We start from the raw sequence: 23,003 nt of genomic DNA, 5'->3' as shown, positions 1-23,003 counted from the left end.
TACAATGCCAGGGGGGAAACAAGGCTCCCTTTGAGAAGGTTAAAGTTTTTGGGCATCAAGCAAAGAAAACAACTAAGGAGATTTGAAATGACTGAAGCTGTGTGAAGAAAGAAATAGTTAGTCTTTTATTTTAAGGTCACGAGCAGTTGTCTAAGCATTTCACTGCCTATCGTACTGTGTATGACTGTGTATGTGACAAATAAAATTTAAATTTGAAAACTAAAATTTTAATTTGAAGAACCTGTTAGCATTATAAAAACCAGGAAACACAGCAATAAACCGTCAACTTTCTGTAAGAAATGTAAATGTAAAAAGTCATGACTGGAGATCACTTAGACACTTGATGTTGTGTGGTAAAAAAAATTACAGTAAAAACCAGAGCTGTGTTTAATAGTGAAAATAAGAGCATTTAAACAATAGTGAATCCTTACTTCTGGAAGCAGCTGCCCCTCTGATGAACTCTTTTCACAATTCCATTCGGGGAACACACCCTGTGCACTGGATACAGTACAGAGATTACATTCCCACTCAGCTGGTCTCTCTCTCTCTCTCTCTCTCTCTCTCTCACACACACACACACACAAACACACACACAAATGCACGCAAATGGACAGACACACACAGAGACCCACGAAAAAAGAAAGACACACAGAGTCTCGGGTTTTGTTTCCAGAAGATCACGAACTTTATTATCAATTCATAACGGCTGGAGCTTGTTCATGGATGAACTTTCTTGTCTGTTTCCCCCATTATATATTCTTCATACGCTCAATAGTGTTTATTCTACATGACTTTGTGTCCCAACATCTGGATCCTATTAAGTCCCGCCCCCTTTCTAGGCGCCTTAATGCCTAGATCAGCTATAATGCATCGGCACATTCCATTACGGCACACACATATCAGCCTCACTAGTTAATGCTGATTACATGTACGGTGCATTTTATTCCTTAAAGGTATATAAAAACCATCTTACAGTAGCCATAAGAAAACCACTTATTAGTAAGACTTCAAAAAAGGCTTCCGTTTGCTAGGGAGAATAAAGACTGGACTTTGGAGCGATGAAAAAGGTCATGTGACCTGATAAGCCAGATTAGGTCTATTCCTGAACGATGGATACACACATTAACTGGACACCACAGTTTGTTTGTGTGTGTGTGTGTGTGTGTGTGTGTGTATCAAAGCTATAGGTCACAGAATGAAATCTTGGGATTGTTGTTGTTGTTGGTCTTTCGGCTGCTCCCGGCAATAATTCTGGACTGTAGAATAAAATACATAGCAGACCAAAGTGAAAATTTAATCCAAAAGTAACTATTTGTTGCAATTGCGTTGTTTATAACAGATTTATATCTTTAATAAACTGACGGAACTTGTTCTGTGTTTAGAATTAACTGGCCAATGGAAAACATTGTTGCAGCTAAAGCAGTTAGTGAAAGTGATCAGGGCTGGCAAGAACAGAGCTCATCTGGAATTTATATGGAATTTAAAAGTTTACATAAACATTTGCAAAGAATGCAGCCTCCTCTACAGTCACTATATACTGTACTGTATACTGTTTCTTTGGGTATTCAACCTCTAGTCTAAATTTACTCCAATCTTTTATCTGCCAAAGAAAAAGAACTTTGCATAGTTTGTGTATATACTGCTATCCGATTAATAATAATAAAATGAACGCAAAAGATGTACCGAGGAAAATATTTAAAAGCTTTAATTCTTTCTTTAGAAAACGAAGATACACAGCAGAACTGAAATGACTAAAGATGAGGTACTGCCTGCTTTTCTCATGATGCTGCTGTTATCTGGGGAAGTCCTGTGGCTTGAGTCACTCTCATCTGTGGAAAACACACAGACACACACACACACACACACACACAAAAAAAAAAAAAAAAAAAACACAATTCAGTAAAACAAGAGAAAAAAAAAGAAAAAAATCTGCGGAAAGCTGAAACTGCATAGGTCTGCTGTAAAAAATTTTTAAAAAGCACTTTTTTTAATGCAAAGCGTATACAGATACTGTAGTTTGTCTGATGTCGCTCATATGTAACACCACACAAATTATTTCCATACGATGGATATTTTCCCTGTAATTTTTTTCAAACTGTATAAACACGTCTGCACAGGAGAACAAGCAGGAAGATTCTTAATCACTTCAACTTTAGCTTAATTATAACTTATAATACGTTTATCCGCTAAAAACATTAAAGACCCCCTATAAATAGATAGATAGATAAGATAAATAAATAAATAAACCTGCACTGACATTGAGACTCCTTAAATAAAATGTCACTTACACTTCACCAAACTGAGAACTATATCACTCTATATAACACTAGAACTACACTATATTGCCAAAAGTATTGGCTCCCCTGCCTTCACATTCACATGAACTTGAGTAACATCCAATTATTAATACATAGAGTTTAATATGATATTGGCCCCGCCCCCTTTGCAGCTACTGTATATCTGGTATGAAGGAGAGCTCCAATATGGTTCCACTGGATATGTTGTTAAGTGTGGGAGCCCCAACACAGGAGTTAGAGGGGGACGTTGGGATGTGGGGTGATTGTATGTACTTTGGCAAGGATTAATCAGTTTAGGTAACACTGAGGTGACTCATACAACTAAATGTATATCTATATATAAATCTTCTCCTCTTTTTCTTGTGAAATTAATGTTTTTTTTTTTTACTTTTTATTTTATATAGATGTATATATAGATGTTGGTCGAAGAAGGAGAGGAGGAAGGCGTGTTCGTAAGCAGAGAGAGAAGAGGAAAGGCAAGAGTTTAGGAGTGATAGTAGGGACTTTGAATGTTGGGACCATGACAGGGAAGGGAAGAGAGTTAGTTGATATGATGCAGAGAAGAAAGGTGGATATACTGTGTGTACAGGAGACCAGGTGGAAAGGTAGCAAGGCTGGAAGCTTAGGATCAGGGTTCAAATTGTTTTACCATGGTGTGGATAGGAAAAGAAATAGAGTAGGAGTTATCCTAAAAGAGGAGTTTGTAAGGAATGTTCTAGAGGTGAAGAGAGTATCAGATAGGGTGATGAGTCTGAAGCTGGAAATTGAAGGGATAATGTTCAATGTTGTTAGTGGTTATGCCCCACAGGTAGGATGTGAGTTATAAGAGAAGGAGAAATTCTGGAGTGAGTTAGATGAAGTGATGCAGAGCATCCCCAGAGGTGAGAGAGTGGTGATTGGTGCAGACTTCAATGGACATGTTGGGGAAGGGAACAGAGGTGATGAAAATGTGATGGGCAGGTTTGGTCTTCAGGACAGGAATGTAGAAGGGCAGATGGTGGTGGACTTTGCAAAGAGGATGGAAATGGCAGTAGTAAATACTTTTTTCCAGAAGAGGCAGGAACATAGGGTGACATATAAGAGTGGAGGCAGAAGCACTCAGGTCGACTACATCTTGTGTCGACGTTGTAACCTGAAAGAGATCAGTGACTGCAAAGTGTTGGTAGGGGAGAGTGTAGCCAGACAACACAGAATAGTGGTGTGTAAAATAACCCTGGTGGTGAAGAAGGCGAAGAGGACAAAGGCAGAGCAGAGGACAAAGTGGTGGAAGCTAAGAAAGAAAGAATGTTGTGAAGTCTTTAGGAAGGAGTTGAGACAGGCTATGGGTGGTCAGGAGGGGCTTTCAGTTGACTGGACAACTACAGCCAATGTGATCAGGGAGACAGGTAGGAGGGTACTTGGTGTATCATCAGGTAAGGGGAAAGTGGACAAGGAGACTTGGTGGTGGAATGAGGAAGTCCAGGAGTGTATACAGGGAAAGAGCCTAGCTAAGAAGAAGTGGGAGACTGAGAGGACCGAAGAGAGTAGACAGGAGTACAGGGAGATGCAGAGTAAGGTGCAGGTAGAGGTGGCAAAGGCCAAACAAAGAGCATATAAGGACTTGTATGCTAGGCTAGACAGTAAGGAGGGAGAGGGGGATCTGTACAGGTTGGCAAGGCAGAGAGATAGAGATGGGAAAGATGTGCAGCAGGTTAGAGTGATTACAGATAGAGATGGAAATGTACTGACAGATGCCAGGAGGGTGATGGGAAGATGAAAGGAGTACTTTAAGGAGTTGATGAATGAGGAAAACGAAAGAGAACAAAGAGTAGAAGAGGTGACTGTTGTGGAACAGAAAGTAGCAAATATTAGTAAAGTGAGGTGAGAAGGGCGTTGAAGAGGATGAAGAGTGGAAAGGCTGTTGGTCCTGATGACATACCTGTGGAGGTATGGAAGTGCTTAGGAGAGGTGGCAGTAGAGTTTTTGACAAGTTTGTTTAACAAGATCTTGGAGTGTGAGAGGATTCCAGAGGAATGGAGGAGAAGTGTATTGGTGCTATTTTTTAAGAACAAGGGAGATGTGCAAAGCTGTGGCAATTATAGAGGTATAAAGTTAATGAGCCAGACAATGAAGCTGTGGGAAAGAGTAGTGGAAGCTAGGTTAAGGGCAGAGATGAGCATTTGTGAGCAGCAATATGGTTTTATGCCTAGAAAGAGTACATCAGATGCAGTATTTGCTTTGAGGATGCTGGCGGAGAAGTACAGAGAAGGTAACAGGGTATGACAGGGTGACAGCATATGACAGGGTGCCAAGAGAGGAGCTGTGGTATTGTATGAGGAAGTCTGGAGTGGCAGAGAAGTATGTTAGAGTGGTGCAGGATATGTATGAGAGCTGTAAGACAGTGGTAAGATGTGCTGTAGGTGTGACAGAAGAGTTTAAGGTGGAGGTGGGTCTGCATCAAGGATCGGCTCTAAGCCCCTTTTTGTTTGCTCTGGTGATGGACAGGATGACAGATGAGGTAAGACAGGAGTCCCCATGGACTATGATGTTTGCAGATGACATTGTGCTCTGTAGCAAGAGCAGGGAACAGGTGGAGGGAAATTTGGAGAGGTGGAGGTATGCTCTGGAAAGCAGAGGAATGAAGGTTAGCCGCAGCAAGACGGAATACATGTGTGTAAATGAGAGGGACCCAGGAGGATCGGTGAGGCTACAGGGAGCAGAGGTAAAGAAGGTGCAGGATTTTAAGTACTTGGGGTCAACGGTATAGAGCAACGGAGAGTGTGGAAAGGAGGTGAAGAGGCGGGTACAGGCAGGTTGGAATGGGTGGAGAAAAGTGTCAGGTGTGTTGTGCGATAAAAGAGTATCAGCAAGAATGAAAGGAAAGGTGTACAGGACAGTGGTGAGACCAGCGATGCTCTACGGCTTAGAGACAGTGGCGCTGAAGAAAAGACAGGAGGCAGAGTTGGAGGTAGCAGAGCTGAAGATGTTGAGGTTCTCTTTGGGAGTGACAAGGACGGATAGGATTAAGAATGAGTTTATCAGAGGGACAACCCACGTTAGATGTTTTGGAGATAAAGTCAGAGAGGCCAGATTGAGGTGGTTTGGGCATGTTCAGAGGAGAGATTGTGAATATATCGGTAGAAGGATGCTGAGGTTAAAACTGCCAGGCAGGAGGTCTAGAGAAAGACCAAAGAGGAGATTTATGGATGCAGTGAGAGAGGACATGAAGTTAGTTGGTGTGAGAGAAAAGGATGCAGAGGATAGGGTTAGATGGAGGCAGATGATTCGCTTAATGTTTAACCTCCACATCCCTGAGAATGATTTGTTACTACAGAAATAATAACATATTAGATTGAGTGCAATAATATAAACCTGTAAATCTGTGCTTTTGTCAAAGAAAGTTAAAAATTCAACATACTGTATAAAATTGACCATGATTATTATTACATTCTAACAGATGTTCATTTTTTTTTTTTTAAATAAAAGATCACCCACATACACACCTTTGACCTCGAGTTCTACATGGACAGTTCTGGAGTCAGGGAGGTTGCAGCTGTAAGTTCCTGTATCACTGAGTTTCACGTCACTCAGTGTGATGGAGTAATTCCATTTTGTGAACTCTGATGGAAAACCTTTGACTCGGCCCCTGTACTCTCCATCCTGGTCATGAAAATTCTCTTTACCCTCGATGATGTCATACACAGTCTTGGCATCTCTGTATCGCCAGAACACGTCATTTTCATAACGACTGGATGAACACGGTAAGATCACAGCGTCTCCTTGAGCAGCTTCGACTATGACACTCTGTGACGACACTTTAAAAACACAAACACACAATTGTGGGTACAAACAGGAAGCCAAATATGCCGTATCAGGATGTTACACAGTGAGGCTGAGTGCTTACCTTCATTTATTACAAGCATAAGAGCACACAGGGAGTAAGTTCTGTGGAATAAAACAGACAGATAGAACGGATGAGTGGACAGCAGCAGTATACGAGTTCTGAGTTAAAACTAATTCTGTTGGGCCGGTCGGTGTCTCCACAGGCCGTCCTCACTGAATGTAACAATAGGCAGCTTCCCCAACTACGTCATAATCTGGGCGTCACTGGCGGTCCTCACTAACTGTAACAATAAACTGTGTAGTCTACAGATAAAAGTCATGTCTATAGCGACACTGCATACGACAGGCAGAAGTAAGGCTGCAGAAGCATAGGAGTTGCGTGAGAAGCAGCATTGATTTCACCACACACTACTTTCACAATCGGTGGTAGCATCAGACATCAGGATCTGCACATGAGCAGAGCTGTGGGTAAACCTCATGTACGTGGGCAGGGGAAGCGGGTAACCTCTAACATATTTTAAAAACAAACCGTATCTGTGTTAGCTTATAAAACATATTTAACTTTATGCGTGTAAGAAAACTGTACATTTAGTGAAACTCCCTGAGCTCTTTAGTACGAGCCATTCTACAGTCAGTGTGTGTCTGTGGAGAACGCTCCTGACTTCAGGCCTAAAACCTCTGAACTGGGGCGTGTCCACATACTTTTCTGATCTTAAACTGTGTATCGTACTGACTACATCACGGTATGGTGCGACAGCATTGCGACACTGCTCCCTGACCCAGTCTGTTGTCTGTTCTTTCCTACATAGGCAAAGCTTCTCCTACGCGTGATACCGAACTTCCTTCTGAGGAAAATCCTCGTCTTCAGGAAGAAACAGACTGAAGACTCCTGAGTCGTCCTCGGGTGGAGGCCTGTACAGACCTGTTCACTGCCTCGAGATAAGTATCTTATTGTACATGATGGTAGTTAAACATAACCCAAATACCCACCTAATTCATTCAAGACCTGTCAATCATACACCTAGGCCCTCCCACAATTCCTGAACAATTATCATTACTACAGGACAGATAGTTTTCCATACGAACAGATAGTTTTACATTAGAGATGGAACTCATTTTCTTAGCTTCATTTACCTGATAGCTAATAAATAGCTAGCTTACAGTTCTTACAGCTATGTACAAACAAACTGTAGAAACAAACAAAAAAACACTTGCTAAATAATTTTGTTTAATTAATTTTAAACAGACGAGCTACATTCAGGTTAGAGTACGCAGTAAATAGTTAAATATAAAGACACGTAAGTTAAAATGAGCTAGCTCACGTAAATAGCACCAAATGTTAGCTTTTAACCTCACGGTATGCTAGTTAATTACCGTAACTAGTTAGCATAGTTCCTCTTAGCTACATGGACTTCCCGAAACAAGGCCTTAATTTACAGACCTGAATTAATAAGTCATACATATAGTATATCTCGTACACGATACACACCTTATATCCATGATTTATTAATATAAAGTGATAAAAACATCTAAATTAATAAAACCATCATATTTCCAGTTTTCCGTTACTGCTTGTTCCTATAGAACAGGTTCCTATATAAATACGCATGCGCACATTACGGTATTGTGATTGGTCGGTTTGTCTTTGGGCTGCTTCCAGCAAATAGAATTTGACCGTCAGTCATTAAAGGTGATGTAATAATATTTACCAGATGTTTGTAATTATTTTTGCTTTCAAAAAAAATAATTCTCGTATTTATTCATTTTTATGGTTTTACAACTATCCAATAAATAAACAAGTGGGGGTGGGGGGGACAAGGCTCTCTTCGAGAAGGTCAAAGTTTTTGGGCTGCATCAAGCAAAGAAAACAACTAAGGAGATTTAAAATGACTGGAGCTGTGTAAAGAAAAAAAATAGTCTTTCATTTTAAGGACACGAGCAGTTGTCTAAGCATTTTACTGCCTATCGTACTGTGTATGTGACAAATAAAATTTGAATTTGAAGAACCTGTTAGCATTATAAAAACCAGAAAACACAGCAATAAACCGTCAACTTTCTGTAAGAAATGTAGTCGGGGAAAAAGTCATGACTGGAGATCACTTAAACACTTGATGTTGTGTGGTAAAAAAATTTACAGTAAAAACCAGAGCTGTGTTTAATAGTGAAAATAAGAGCATTTAAACAATAGTGAATCCTTACTTTTGGAAGCAGCTGGCCCTCTGATGAACTCTTTCCACAATTCCATTTGGGGAACAGACACTCAGCTGGTCTCACACACACATATACATGTATGCACGCAAATGGACAGACACACACAGAGACCCACGAAAAAAGAAAGACACACAGAGTCTCGGGTTTTGTTTCTAGAAGATTACGACCTTTATTATCAATTCATAACGGCTGGAGCTTGTTCATGGATGAACTCTCTTGTCTGTTTCCCCCATTATATATTCTTCATACGCTCAAAGGTATTTATTCTACATGACTTTCTGTCCCAACATCTGGATCCCATTAAGTCCCGCCCCCTTTTTAGGCGCCTCAATGCCTAGCTCAGTTTTCATGCATCGGCACATTCCATTACGGCACACATATCAGCCTCACTAGTTAATGCTGATTACATGGACGGTGCATTTAATTCCTTAAAGGTAATTACAAATCATCTTACAGTAGCCATAAGAAAACCACTTATTAGTGAGACATTAAAAAAGGCTTCAGTTTGCTAGGGAGAATAAAGACTGGACTTTGGAGCGATGGAAAAAGGTCATGTGACCTGATGAGTCTCTCATTCTCTTCTACGCGTGATACCGAACTTCCTTCTGAGGAAAATCCTCGTCTTCAGGAAGAAACAGACTGAAGACTCCTGAGTCATCCTCGGGTGGAGGCCTGTACAGACCTGTTCACTGCCTCGAGATAAGTATCTTATTGTACATGATGGTGGTTAAACATAACCCAAATACACACCTACTTCATTCAAGACCTGTCAATCATACACCTAGGCCCTCCCACAATTCCTGAACAATTATCATTACTACAGGACATTTTTCATGAAGCACTGAATGCAGCCTCGTGAGATTCCATACGAACAGATAGTTTTACATTAGAGATGGAACTCATTTTCTTATCTCCATTTACCTGATAGCTGATAAAAAGCTAGCTTACAGTTCTCACAGCTATGTACAAACAAACTAGAAACAAACAAACAAAAAACACTTGCTAAATAATTTTGTTTAATTAATTTTAAACAGATGAGCTACATTCAGGTTAGAGTACGCAGTAAATAGTTAAATATAAAGACGCGTAAGTTAAAATGAGCTAGCTCACGTAAATAGCACCAAATGTTAGCTTTTAACCTCACAGTATGCTAGTTTATAACCGTAACTAGTTAGCATAGTTCCTCTTAGCTACATGGACTTCCCGGAACAAGGCCTTAATTTACAGACCTGAATTAATAAGTCATACATATAGTATATCTCGTACACGATACACACCTTATATCCATGATTTATTAACATAAAGTGATAAAAACATCTAAATTAATAAAACAATCATATTTCCAGTTTTCCGTTACTGCTTGTTCCTATAGAACAGGTTCCTATATAAATACGCATGCGCACACTACGGTATTGTGATTGGTCGGTTTGTCTTTGGGCTGCTTCCAGCAAATAGAATTTGACCGTCAGTCATTAAAGGTGATGTAATAATATTTACCAGATGTTTGTAATTATTTTTGCTTTTAAAAAAAAATAATTCTCTTATTTATTTATTTATTTTAATGGTTTTACAACTCTCCAATAAATAAACAACTAAATAAAATAAATACATCCTTTTTTCCCCACAGTTAAACCCCTTTTACTAGACCTATTACTGCATATAATATTAAATACAATGCCGGGGGGGCTCTCTTTGAGAAGGTCAAAGTTTTCGGGCATCAAGCAAAGAAAACAACTAAGGAGATTTGAAATGACTGGAGCTGTGTGAAGAAAAAAATAGTCTATTATTTTAAGGTCACGAGCAGTTGTCTAAGCATTTCACTGCATATCGTACTGTGTATGACTGTGTATGTGACAAATAAAATTTAAATCTGAAAATTAAAATTTGAATTTGAAGAACCTGTTAGCATTATAAAAACCAGGAAACACAGCAATGAACCGTCAACTTTCTGTAAGAAATGTAGTCGGGGAAAAAAGTCATGACTAGAGATCACTTAAACACTTGTGTGGTAAAAAAAATTACAGTAAAAACCAGAGCCATGTTTAATAGTGAAAATAAGAGCATTTACACAATAGTGAATCCTTACTTCTGGAAGCAGCTGCACCTCTGATGAACTGTTTTCACAATTCCATTCGGGGAACAGACCCTGTGCACTGGATACAGAGCTTACATTCCCACCCAGCTGGTCTCTCTCTCTCTCTCTCTCTTTCACACACACACACACACATGCACGCACAAATGCACGCAAATGGACAGACACACACACAGACCCACGAAAAAAGAAAGACACACAGAATCTCGGGTTTTGTTTCCAGAAGATTACGACCTTTATTATTAATTCATAACAGCTGGAGCTTGTTCATGGATGAACTCTCTTGTCTGTTTCCCCCATTATATATTCTTTATACGCTCAATAGTGTTTATTCTACATGACTTTGTGTCCCAACATCTGGATCCCATTAAGTCCCGCCCCCTTTCTAGACGCCCCAATGCCTAGCTCAGTTTTCATGCATCGGCACATTCCATTACGGCACACACATGTCAGCCTCACTGGTTAATGCTGATTACATGTACGGTGCATTTAATTCCTTAAAGGTAATTTAAAACCATCTTACAGTAGCCATAAGAAAACCACTTATTAGTGAGACATTAAAAAAGGCTTCCGTTTGCTAGGGAGAATAAAGACTGGACTTTGGAGCGATGGAAAAAGGTCATGTGACCTGATGAGTCCAGATTAAGTCTGTTCCTGAACGATGGATACACACATGAACTGAACAACACAGTGTGTGTGTGTGTGTGTGTGTGTAAATCAAAGCTAAAGGTGACGGAATGAAATCTTGAAGTGTGACACTTTTGTTTTTGGCAGTTAAGTTAATTTAAACTATTCTGGTCTAGACTCTCTTACCAAACCATACATTCACTTTCTTTAATGGCTCTAACAAACATTCTTACTCTTTCAGTTCATTTTAGTTCTGATTTTGCCTTTTGGGTTTATTGAACAAACTAATAAACAAACAAACAAACAAACAAACATTTAAAAAAAATCTGCAAAATTCTCATGGCAAAATTTTTCCTTTGTCTCCAAAATTCACCTGAAAAGTTTAATTATCAAGACTCTTTAAAGTTGGTTAAGGACGTGTAGAGACAATTTCATTTTGCAGAATCAGTGGATATTCCAGCACCAAGCAGAGAATCACATTCTTTAACTCACATCCAGGTTTTACAAACAACATCATATTCACTAAGAACCTTATGTTAATCAGGGTGTAGCCAGCTTACTAGGAGAGATAGGTCTTAATATTTCTTTCCCCAATTAACTTTTATATTAAATGATTATATTATAATCCCACTAGCGGTGATATTTATGACAGCTTAAAAAACTCCTTTGTGGCGGAGATGATAGTGAGAGTCTCATTTCAAAATGTTTTACAGTCTGAGATTTAAAACCATAATGCAGCGTGTACACTGTGCAGTATTATCAGCTTCACACACTAACAGGAGCTATAAAAGATATACATTTACATTCTCATCTCTGCACGATGGAGGTACTTGGAGCCTCTCACAGGGGGATTTAGGGCACTAGGTGGAGTACACCCTAGATAGAGGTCTAGATACCTACTGATGTGTGAGTATTTTAAAACTGGCACCACGCCAAAATCATCTGTGTATTCTGTAAAATATTTAACTATCCTATACCCTCTGCTGTATATATATATATATATATATATACACATACATACAGTGGTGTGAAAAACTATTTGCCCCCTTCCTGATTTCTTATTCTTTTGCATGTTTGTCACACAAAATGTTTCTGATCATCAAACACATTTAACTATTAGTCAAAGATAACATAATTGAACACAAAATGCAGTTTTTAAATGATGGTTTTTATTATTTAGGGAGAAAAAAAATCATACCTACATGGCCCTGTGTGAAAAAGTAATTGCCCCCTGAACCTAATAACTGGTTGGGCCACCCTTAGCAGCAATAACTGCAATCAAGCGTTTGCGATAACTTGCAACGAGTCTTTTACAGCGCTCTGGAGGAATTTTGGCCCACTCATCTTTGCAGAATTGTTGTAATTCAGCTTTATTTGAGGGTTTTCTAGCATGAACCGCCTTTTTAAGGTCATGCCACAACATCTCAATAGAATTCAGGTCAGGACTTTGACTAGGCCACTCCAAAGTCTTCATTTTGTTTTTCTTCAGCCATTCAGAGGTGGATTTGCTGGTGTGTTTTGGGTCATTGTCCTGCTGCAGCACCCAAGATCGCTTCAGCTTGAGTTGACGAACAGATGGCCGGACATTCTCCTTCAGGATTTTTTGGTAGACAGTAGAATTCATGGTTCCATCTATCACAGCAAGCCTTCCAGGTCCTGAAGCAGCAAAACAACCCCAGACCATCACACTACCACCACCATATTTTACTGTTGGTATGATGTTCTTTTTCTGAAATGCTGTGTTACTTTTACGCCAGATGTAACAGGACACGCACCTTCCAAAAAGTTCAACTTTTGTCTCGTCGGTCCACAAGGTATTTTCCCAAAAGTCTTGGCAATCATTGAGATGTTTTTTAGCAAAATTAAGACGAGCCTTAATGTTCTTTTTGCTTAAAAAGTGGTTTACGCCTTGGAAATCTGCCATGCAGGCCGTTTTTGCCCAGTCTCTTTCTTATGGTGGAGTCGTAATTACTGACCTTAATTGAGGCAAGTGAGGCCTGCAGTTCTTTAGATGTTGTCCTGGGGTCTTTTGTGGCCTCTCAGATGAGTTGTCTCTGCGCTCTTGGGGTAATTTTGGTCGGCCAGCCACTCCTGGGAAGCTTCACCACTGTTCCATGTTTTTGCCATTTGTGGATAATGGCTCTCACTGTGGTTCGCTGGAGTCCCAAAGCTTTAGAAATGGCTTTATAACCTTTACCAGACTGATAGATCTCAATTACTTTTGTTCTCATTTGTTCCTGAATTTCTTTGGATCTTGGCATGATGTCTAGCTTTTGAAGTGCTTTTGATCTACTTCTCTGTGTCAGGTAGCTCCTATTTAAGTGATTTCTTGATTGAAACAGGTGTGGCAGTAATCAGGCCTAGGGGGGACTACAGAAATTGAACTCAGGTGTGATAAACCACAATTAAGTTATTTTTTAACATGGGGGGCAATCACTTTTTCACACAGGGCCATGTAGGTTTGGATTTTTTTTCTCCCTAAATAATAAAAACCATCATTTAAAAACTGCATTTTGTGTTCAATTATGTTATCTTTGACTAATAGTTAAATGTGTTTGATGATCAGAAACATTTTGTGTGACAAACATGCAAAAGAATAAGAAATCAGGAAGGGGGCAAATAGTTTTTCACACCACTGTATATATTTATTTATTTATGCATACACACAATCCATGTCACAAAGAAGCTTTACAGAACTATTAACAATACAGTTATCAGACTGACAATAAGATTAGCCACCTGACGCAGCACACCGGATTTCAGTTTAAGTGGATTTAAGTTTCTTTGATTGAAACTTTGCATCAGCAATCCTGCCGTAACTTAGCTGATGTCCCCAGAACATTGTACCAAACTAATGTTTTAAATTTAACTCAAGTCCATGTGACAGCTGTTTGAGTAATCTAGCTCTGCCTCCTTAAAACTGATTGACATGTGGTGGCCCTGTTGTTTAATAAACTATTTTTTTTTTTTATAAGTCACACAAAGAAAGTTTAGCATATTATGGAAATTAGTGAAAACTCTAAAGTGGGTGGGTCTAATTCACTCTTAGGGTTATTTATTTGGGTTTGGGGGCGGGGCTGTATTGTTGGATGTAGAACGCTGCGATGGCTTTGGCACTTGGGCTGCACCCTCATGTTTACGTCCTCATCACAGCTGTACTATATCCAGCAGTACTGCACTCCTTCACATATGATATCCCTTTTATATAACAGTTCTACAAACATCATTTATATTCAACCCGAATATTAATTAACTTTTTATTCAGGGACCCAATAATTCTGGACTGTAGAATGAAATACATAGCAGACCAAAGTGAAAATTTAATCCAAAAATAACTATTTGTTGCAATTGCGTTGTTTATAACAGATTTATATTTTTTAATAAAGTGACAGAACTTGTTGCGTTTAGAATTAACTGGCCTTGTGGAAAACATTGTTGCAGCTAAAGCAGTTAGTGAAAGTGATCGAAGCTGGCAAGAAGAGAGCTCATCTGGAATTTATATGGAATCTAAAAGTTTACATAAACATTTGCAAAGAATGCAGCCTCCTCTACAGTCACTATATACTGTACTGTATACTGTTTCTTTGGGTATCCAACCTCTAGTCTAAATTTACTCCAATCTTTTATCTGCCGAATAAAAAGAACTTTGCATAGTTTGTGTATATACTGCTATCTGATTAATAATAATAAAATGAATACCAAAGATGTACTGAAGAAAAGATTTTGAAGCTTTAATTCTTTCTTCAGAAAGCGAAGATACACAGCAGAACTGAAATGACTAAAGATGAGGTACTGCCTGCTTTTCTCATGATGCCGCTGTTATCTGGGGAAGTCTTGTGGCTTGAGTCACTCTCATCTGTGGGAAACACACACACACACACACACACACACACACACACACACAATTCAGTAAAACAACAGAAAAAAAAAATTGCGGAAAGCTGAAACTGCATAGTTCTGCTATAAAATTAAAAAAGCACTTTTTTAATGCAAAGCGTATACAGATACTGTAGTTTGTCTGATGTCGCTCATATGTAACACCACACAAATTATTTCCATACGATGGATATTTTCCCTGTAATTTTTTTCAAACTATATAAACACGTCTGCACAGGAGAACAAGCAGGAAGATTCTTAATCATCTCAACTTTAGCTTATTTATAACTTATAATACGTTTATCCGCTAAAAACATTAAAGACCCCCCATAAATAGATAGATAAGATAAATAAATAAATAAATAAACCTGCACTGACATTAGACTCCTTAAATAAAATGTCACTTACACTTCACCAAACTGAGAACTATATCACTCTATATAATTCTAGAACTACACTATATTTTACCAAAAGTATTGGCTCGCCTGCCTTCACATGCACATGAACTTGAGTAACATCCAATTATTAATACATAGAGTTTAATATGATATTGGCCCCGCCCCCTTTGCAGCTACTGTATATCTGGTATGAAGGAGAGCTCCAATATGGCTCCACTGGATATGTTGTTAAGTGTGGGACCCCAACACAGGAGTTAGAGGGGGACGTTGGGATGTGGGGTGATTGTATATACTTTGGCAAGGATTAATCAGTTTAGGTAACACTGAGGTGACTCATACAACTAAATATATATCTATATATAAATCTTCTTCTCTTTTTCTTGTGAAATTAATGTTTTTTTTTACTTTTTATTTTAAATAGATGTATATTTTCTTTTATGTCTATTTTCAGGTTTCTCTTTCCTTAATCGTTTCACTTTTCTTTTCAGTGTTCTCATCTTTCCTTTTTATCTATTCACTCTTTAGTTTCATCTGTTCTTGATCTTTTCACTTTTCTTTTACGTTCTCTCCTTTTATCTTCTCTTTATCTTTACAGTTGCTTTGTGCACATCATACAAGGTCCACAAATGTGCTTCTGAAATAATGGTCCAAAATTCCCATAAACAAAATTCCCCCTAAACCTTGTGGAAAGCCTTCACAAAGAGTTGAAGCTGTTATAGCTGTTACAGCTCCAACATCATATTAAACTCTATGGATTAAGATTTGGATGTTACTCAAGTTCTTATGCATGTGAAGGCAGGCGAGCCAATACGTTTGCCAATATAGTGTATATAACTCTTGTGTAAAATCAGTTTATTCCTAGTCTTAATGTTTAACCTCCACATCCCTGAGAACGATCTGTTACTACAGAAATAATAACATATTAGATTGAGTGCAATAATATAAACCTGTGAATCTGTGCTTCTGTCAAAGAAAGTTAAAAATTCAACATACTGTATAAAATTGACCATGATTATTATTACGCTCTAACAGATGTTTATTTTTTTTTTAAATAAAAGACCACCCACATACACACCTTTGACCTTGAGTTCTACATGGACAGTTCTGGAGTCAGGGAGGTTGCAGCTGTAAGTTCCTGTATCACTGAGTTTCACGTCACTCAGTCTGATGGAGTAATTCCAATTTGTGAACTCTGATGGAAAACCTTTGACTCGGCCCCTGTACTCTCCATCCTGGTCATGAAAATTCTCTTTACCCTCAATGATGTCATACACAGTCTTGGTGTCTCTGTCTCGCCAGAACACGTCCTTTTCATAACGACTGGATGAACACGGTAAGATCACAGCCTCTCCTTGAGCAGCTTCGACTATGACGCTCTGTGACGACACTTTAAAAACACAAACACACAATTGTGAGTACGAACAGGAAGCCAAATATGCCGTATCAGGATGTTACACAGTGAGGCTGAGTGCATACCTTCATTTATTACAAGCATAAGAGCACACAGGTTGTAAGTTCTGTGGAATAAAACAGACAGATGGAATGGATGAGTGGACAGCAGCAGTATACAAGTTCTGATTTAAAACTATTTCTGTTGGGTTGGTCGGTGTCTGCACTGGCGGTCCTCACTAACTGTAACAATAAACTGTGTAGTCTACAGATAAAACAGGCATGTCTATAGCGACACTGCATACGGCAGGCAGAAGTAAGGCTGCAGAAGCATAGGAGTTGCGTGAGAAGCAGCATTGATTTCACCACACACTACTTTCACAAGCGGTGGCAGCATCAGACATCAGGATCTGCACATGAGCAGAGCTGTGGGTAAACCTCATGTACGTGAGCAGGGGAAGCGGGTAACCTCTAATACATTTTTAAAACAAACCGTATCTGTGTGAACTTATAAAACATATTTAACTTCATGTGTGTAAGAAAATTATACATTTAGTGAAACTCACTGAGCTCTTTAGTACGAGCCATTCTACAGTCAGTGTGTGTCTGTGGAGAACGCTCCTGACTTCAGGCCTAAAACCTCTGAACTGAGGCGTGTCCACATACTTTTCTGATCTTAAACTGTGTATCGTACTGATTACATCACGGTATGGTGCGACAACATTGCAACACTGCTCCCTGACCCAGTCTGTTGTCTGTTCTTTCCTACATAGGCAAAGCTTCTCCTACGCGTGATACCGAACTTCCTTCTGAGGAAAATCCTCGTCTTCAGGAAGAAACAGACTGAAGACTCCTGAGTCGTCCTCGGGCGGAGGCCTGTACAGACCTGTTCACTGCCTCGAGATAAGTATCTTATTGTACATGATGGTGGTTAAACATAATCCAAATACACACCTACTTCATTCAAGACCTGTCAATCATACACCTAGGCCCTCCCACAATTCCTGAACAATTATCATTACTACAGGACATTTTTCATGAAGCACTGAATGCAGCCTCATGGGATTCCATACGAACAGATAGTTTTACATTAGAGATGGAACTCATTTTCTTACCTCCATTTACCTGATAGCTGATAAATAGCTAGCTTACAGTGTTCACAGCTATGTACAAACAAACTAGATAGAGAAAAAAACACTTGCTAAATAATTTAATTCACTTTAAACAGACGAGCTACATTCAGGTTAGAGTACGCAGTAAATAGTTAAATATAAAGACGCGTAAGTTAAAATGAGCTAGCTCACGTAAATAGCACCAAATGTTAGCTTTTAACCTCACGGTATGCTAGTTTATAACCGTAACTAGTTAGCATAATTCCTCTTAGCTACATGGACTTCCCGAAACAAGGCCTTAATTTACAGACCTGAATTAATAAGTCATACATATAGTATATCTCGTACACGATACACACCTTATATCCATGATTTATTAACATAAAGTGATAAAAACATCTAAATTAATATAACAATCATATTTCCAGTTTTCCGTTACTGCTTGTTCCTATAGAACAGGTTCCTATACAAATACGCATGCGCACATTACGGTATTGTGATTGGTCGGTGGTCTTTGGGCTGCTTCCAGCAAATAGAATTTGACCGTCAGTCATTAAAGGTGATGTAATAATATTTACCAGATGTTTGTAATTATTTTTGCTTTCAAAAAAAATAATTATCTTATTTATTTATTTATTTATTTATTTATTTTAATGGTTTTACAACTCTCCAATAAATAAACAAGTAAATAAAATAAATCTATCCTTTTTTCCCACAATTAAACCCCTTTTACTAGACATATTACTGCATATAATATTATATACAATGCCAGGGGGGAAACAAGGCTCTCTTTGAGAAGGTCAAAGTTTTCGGGCATCAAGCAAAGAAAACAACTAAGGAGATTTGAAATGACTGGAGCTGTGTGAAGAAAAAAATAGTTAGTCTTTTATTTTAAGGTCACGAGCAGTTGTCTAAGCATTTCACTGCATATCGGACTGTGTATGACTGTGTATGTGACAAATAAAATTTAAATCTGAAAATTAAAATTTGAATTTGAAGAGCCTGTTAACATTATAAAAACCAGGAAACACAGCAATGAACCGTCAACTTTCTGTAAGAAATGTCATGACTGGAGATCACTTAAACACTTGATGTTGTGTGGTTAAAAAAGTTTACAGTAAAAACCAGAGCTGTGTTTAATAGTGAAAATAAAAGCATTTACACAATAGTGAATCCTTACTTCTGGAAGCAGCTGCACCTCTGATGAACTGTTTTCACAATTCCATTCGGGGAACAGACCCTGTGCACTGGATACAGAGCTTACATTCCCACTCAGCTGGTCTCTCTCTCTCTCTCTTTCACACACACACACACACACACACACACACACACACGAAAAAAGAAAGACACAGTCTCGGGTTTTGTTTCCAGAAGATTACGACCTTAATTATCAATTCATAACGGCTGGAGCTTGTTCATGGATGAACTCTCTTGTCTGTTTCCCTCATTATATATTCTTCATACGCTTAATAGTGTTTATTCTACATGACTTTGTGTACCAACATCTGGATCCCATTATGTCCCGCCCCCTTTCTAGGCGCCCCAATGCCTAGCTCAGTCTTCATGCATCGGCACATTCCATTACGGCACACACATATCAGCCTCACTGGTTAATGCTGATTACATGTACGGTGCATTTAATTCCTTAAAGGTAATTAAAAACAATCTTACAGTAGCCATAAGAAAACCACTTATTAGTGAGACATTAAAAAAGGCTTCAGTTTGCTAGGGAGAATAAAGACTGGACTTTGGAGCGATGGAAAAAGGTCATGTGACCTGATGAGTCCAGATTAGGTCTATTCCTGAACGATGGATACACACATAAACTGGACACCACAGTTTGTGTGTGTGTGTGTGTGTAAATCAAAGCCAAAGGTCACAGAATTAAATCTTGGGATTGTTGTTGTTGTTGTTGGTCTTTCGGCTGCTCCCGGCAATAATTCTGGACTGTAGAATGAAATACATAGCAGACCAAAGTAAAAATTTAATCCAATAATAACTTTGTTGCAATTGCGTTGTTTATAACAGATTTATATTTTTAATAAAGTGACAGAACTTGTTGTATGTTTAGAATTAACTGAATTAATTTCTCCTAAACCTTGTGGAAAGCCTTCACAAAGAGTTGAAGCTGTTATAGCTGTTACAGCTGCAACATCATATTAAACTCTATGGATTAAGATTTGGATGTTACTCAAGTTCATGTGCATGTAAAGCCAGGGGAGCGAATACTTTTGCTAAAATAGTGTATATAACCCTTGTTTAATATGTTTATTCCTAGTATTAATGTTTAATCCCCACATCCCTGAGAACGATCTGTTACTACAGAAATAATAACATATTAGATTGAGTGCATTAATATAAACCTGTGAATCTGTGCTTCTGTCAAAGAAAGTAAAAAATTCAACATACTGTATAAAATTGACCGTGATTATTATTAAATTCTAACAGATGTTCATTTTTCACCCACATACACACCTTTGACCTTGAGTTCTACATGGACAGTTCTGGAGTCAGGGAATGTGCAGCTGTAAGTTCCTGTATCACTGAGTTTCACGTCACTCAGTCTGATGGAGTAATTCCCTTTTGTGAACTCTGATGGAAAACCTTTGACTCGGCCCCTGTACTCTCCATCCTGGTCTTGAAAATTCTTTTTACCCTCGATGATTTCATACACAACCTTTGTGTCTCTGTATCGCCAGAACACCTAATTTTCATAACGACTGGATGAACACGGTAAGATCACAGTGTCTCCTTGAGCAGCTTCGACTGTGACGCTCTGTGATGACACTTTAAAAACACAAACACACAACTGTGGGTACAAACAGGAAGCCAAATATGCCATCATCAACTTTCATGTCATATTGTGGGCGTGTCCCCGGCTGTCCTCACTAACTGTAACAATAAACTGTGTAGTCTACAGAAAAAAACAGGCATGTCTATAGCGACACTGCATACGGCAGTATGGCTGCAGAAACATAGGAGTTGCGTGAGAAGCAGCATTGATTTCACCACACACTACTTTCACAATCGGTGGTAGCATCAGACATCAGGATCTGCACATGAGCAGAGCTGTGGGTAAACCTCATGTACGTGGACGTGGAAGCGGGTAACCTTCTAATATATTTTGAGCTACATTCAGGTTAGAGTACGCAGTAAATAGTTAAATATAAAGACACGTAAGTTAAAATGAGCTAGCTCACGTAAATAGCACCAAATGTTAGCTTTTAACCACACGGTATGCTAGTTTATAACCGTAACTAGTTAGCATAGTTTCTCTTAGCTACATGGACTTCCCGAAACAAGGCCTTAATTTACAGACCTGAATTAATGTGTCACATATCTAGTACACACATCTCGAGACACACCTTATATCCATGATTTAGTAACATGAAGCGATAAAAACATCAAAATTAACTAGATACAAAAGTTTGTTTAGACAAACTTTAAGTTGGCTTGAGAAAGCCGGAGATAAAAGTTTAAAAGTGTGAAAAGTTTAAAATAGTTTAAGAAGTTAAAAAAGTTAAAACAGTTTAAGTTTAAAAGGTTTAAAAGACAGATAGATAGATAGATAGATAGATAGATAGATAGATAGATAGTGTCAGACAGATAGACAGTTACAGATATATAGATTGATAGATAGATTCATGATTGAGTCTATAGATAGATAAAAATAGTCAGATTACAGATAGATAGATAGATAGATAGATAGATAGATAGATAGAAATAGTGAGATGATAGATAGATAGATAGATAAATAGATAGATAGATTAGTTAGAAATAGTCAGATGATAGATACATAGAAAGATAGATAGATTAGTTAGAAATAGTCAGATGATAGATAGATAGATAGATAGATAGAGATAGATAGATAGATAGATTAGTTAGAAATAGTCAGATGATAGATACATAGATAGATAGATAGATTAGTTATAAATAGTCAGATGATAGATACATAGATAGATAGATGATAAATAGATAGATAGATAGATAGATAGATAGATAGATTAGTTAAAATAGTCAGATGACAGATAGATTAGAAAAGTTAGTTAAGTTTGAATGAGTTAAAATGTGTTAGAAATAGTACATAGAAGGGAAGTCTATAGATAGATAGAAATAATCAGATTACAGATAGATAGATAGATAGATAGATAGATGAGTTTGAATGAGTTTGAATGGGTTAGAAATAGTACATAGAAGGGGATGGGTCGTGCATGCTCACGCACACTCTTCTGTGACAGACACAGAGAACCGCAAACTGTAATAATTAAGCTCTCAAACAAACGCTTCCCAACCGAGAACCGTAGGTCCGATCGCAAAAAATCTTTCACCGTGAGTGGCAGGAACTTCCTGACTACGACATATTGAATCCTCATGCCCGTAGAGTGTATTATATTGACGTGGTGACAGTGTAAAGACACCCTCCGATTCACACTTTGTGAATATGGCAGTTGACAGTGGCACGCATGGTGGAAAATCAAAATTTTCATCAAACTTAAGCTGCTCTCGTGAAGCAACCGTGTAAGTTATCAAAACATGGACCCAATCCGTAAAAGTCCAAAGTCTTGTGACCCGTTTAAACTTTGAATGATGTTCCTACGACAAATTATGGCCGAACGGTAAGCTTTCAAAGTGACCCATGTTTTCACCCTTTTTCGGGCCATTTCCCATTGAAATGAATAGGGGGAAATAGGGTGGTTATTTGGGAATTTCGGGAAAACCGTGCGACGGATCCCTACCAAAAGTCATAGCACACCATTCCCGAAAAAGGCGCACGGTTTGACACCTCACTCATGGCACTCGGGCAAAGTTAGTCTCAATGTTAAGTCTGTGGGGGGTTAATTGCCCCCTGCGAGGGCAATTGACCACCCACCCCTTAGAAAAGTCACAGCACCCCATTCCCGAATAAGGCGCATGGTTTGACACCTCGCTCATGGGACTCGGTCAAAGTTGGTCTCAATGTTAAGTCTGTGGGTGGATAATTGCCCCCGGGGCAATTAACCACCCACCCCTTAGAAGAGTCACAGCACCCGATCCCCGAATAAGGCGCACGATTTAACACCTCACTCATGGGACTCGGGCAATGTTGGTCTCAATGTTAAGTCTGTGGGTGGTTAATTGCCCCCTGCGGGGGCAATTAACCACCCACCCCTTAGAAGAGTCACGGCACCCCTTTCCCGAA

At 38.7% G+C, this 23,003-nt stretch overlaps 3 protein-coding genes across 3 annotated transcripts in view; all 3 read right to left on the bottom strand.

Moving 5' to 3' along the window:
• LOC128518983 (CD276 antigen homolog) overlaps positions 1-21,223 on the bottom strand; it is a 35,885-nt gene extending 14,662 nt beyond the window's left edge. Inside the window, exon 1 of the mRNA XM_053492466.1 lies at positions 21,190-21,223. Within this exon, the coding sequence (XP_053348441.1) occupies positions 21,190-21,200 (11 nt within the window). The 5' untranslated portion in view covers positions 21,201-21,223. The remainder of the gene's footprint in view (positions 1-21,189) is intronic.
• Positions 1,696-9,715, bottom strand: LOC128518982 (CD276 antigen homolog). The gene is made up of 4 exons (XM_053492465.1): positions 9,608-9,715; positions 6,181-6,221; positions 5,780-6,091; positions 1,696-1,829 (listed from the first exon to the last, which is right to left on the bottom strand). The coding sequence occupies exons 1-4, from the start codon at positions 9,616-9,618 to the stop codon at positions 1,717-1,719; spliced, it is 477 nt and encodes a 158-aa protein (XP_053348440.1). The 5' UTR covers positions 9,619-9,715; the 3' UTR covers positions 1,696-1,716.
• LOC128518980 (CD276 antigen homolog) lies at positions 14,769-18,354 on the bottom strand. Its single transcript, XM_053492463.1, has 4 exons — positions 18,184-18,354; positions 16,800-16,840; positions 16,399-16,710; positions 14,769-14,905 (listed from the first exon to the last, which is right to left on the bottom strand). Exons 1-4 carry the CDS (start codon positions 18,192-18,194, stop codon positions 14,793-14,795), a joined length of 477 nt encoding a protein of 158 aa, XP_053348438.1. The 5' UTR covers positions 18,195-18,354; the 3' UTR covers positions 14,769-14,792.
• Positions 21,224-23,003: the final 1,780 nt, after the last annotated feature.

This window comes from Clarias gariepinus, chromosome 3, assembly GCF_024256425.1.
Source record: "Clarias gariepinus isolate MV-2021 ecotype Netherlands chromosome 3, CGAR_prim_01v2, whole genome shotgun sequence".
NCBI lineage: Eukaryota > Metazoa > Chordata > Actinopteri > Siluriformes > Clariidae > Clarias > Clarias gariepinus.
Note: the sequence above shows the minus strand (reverse complement) of the source record. Positions and strands in the feature narration are given on the sequence as shown.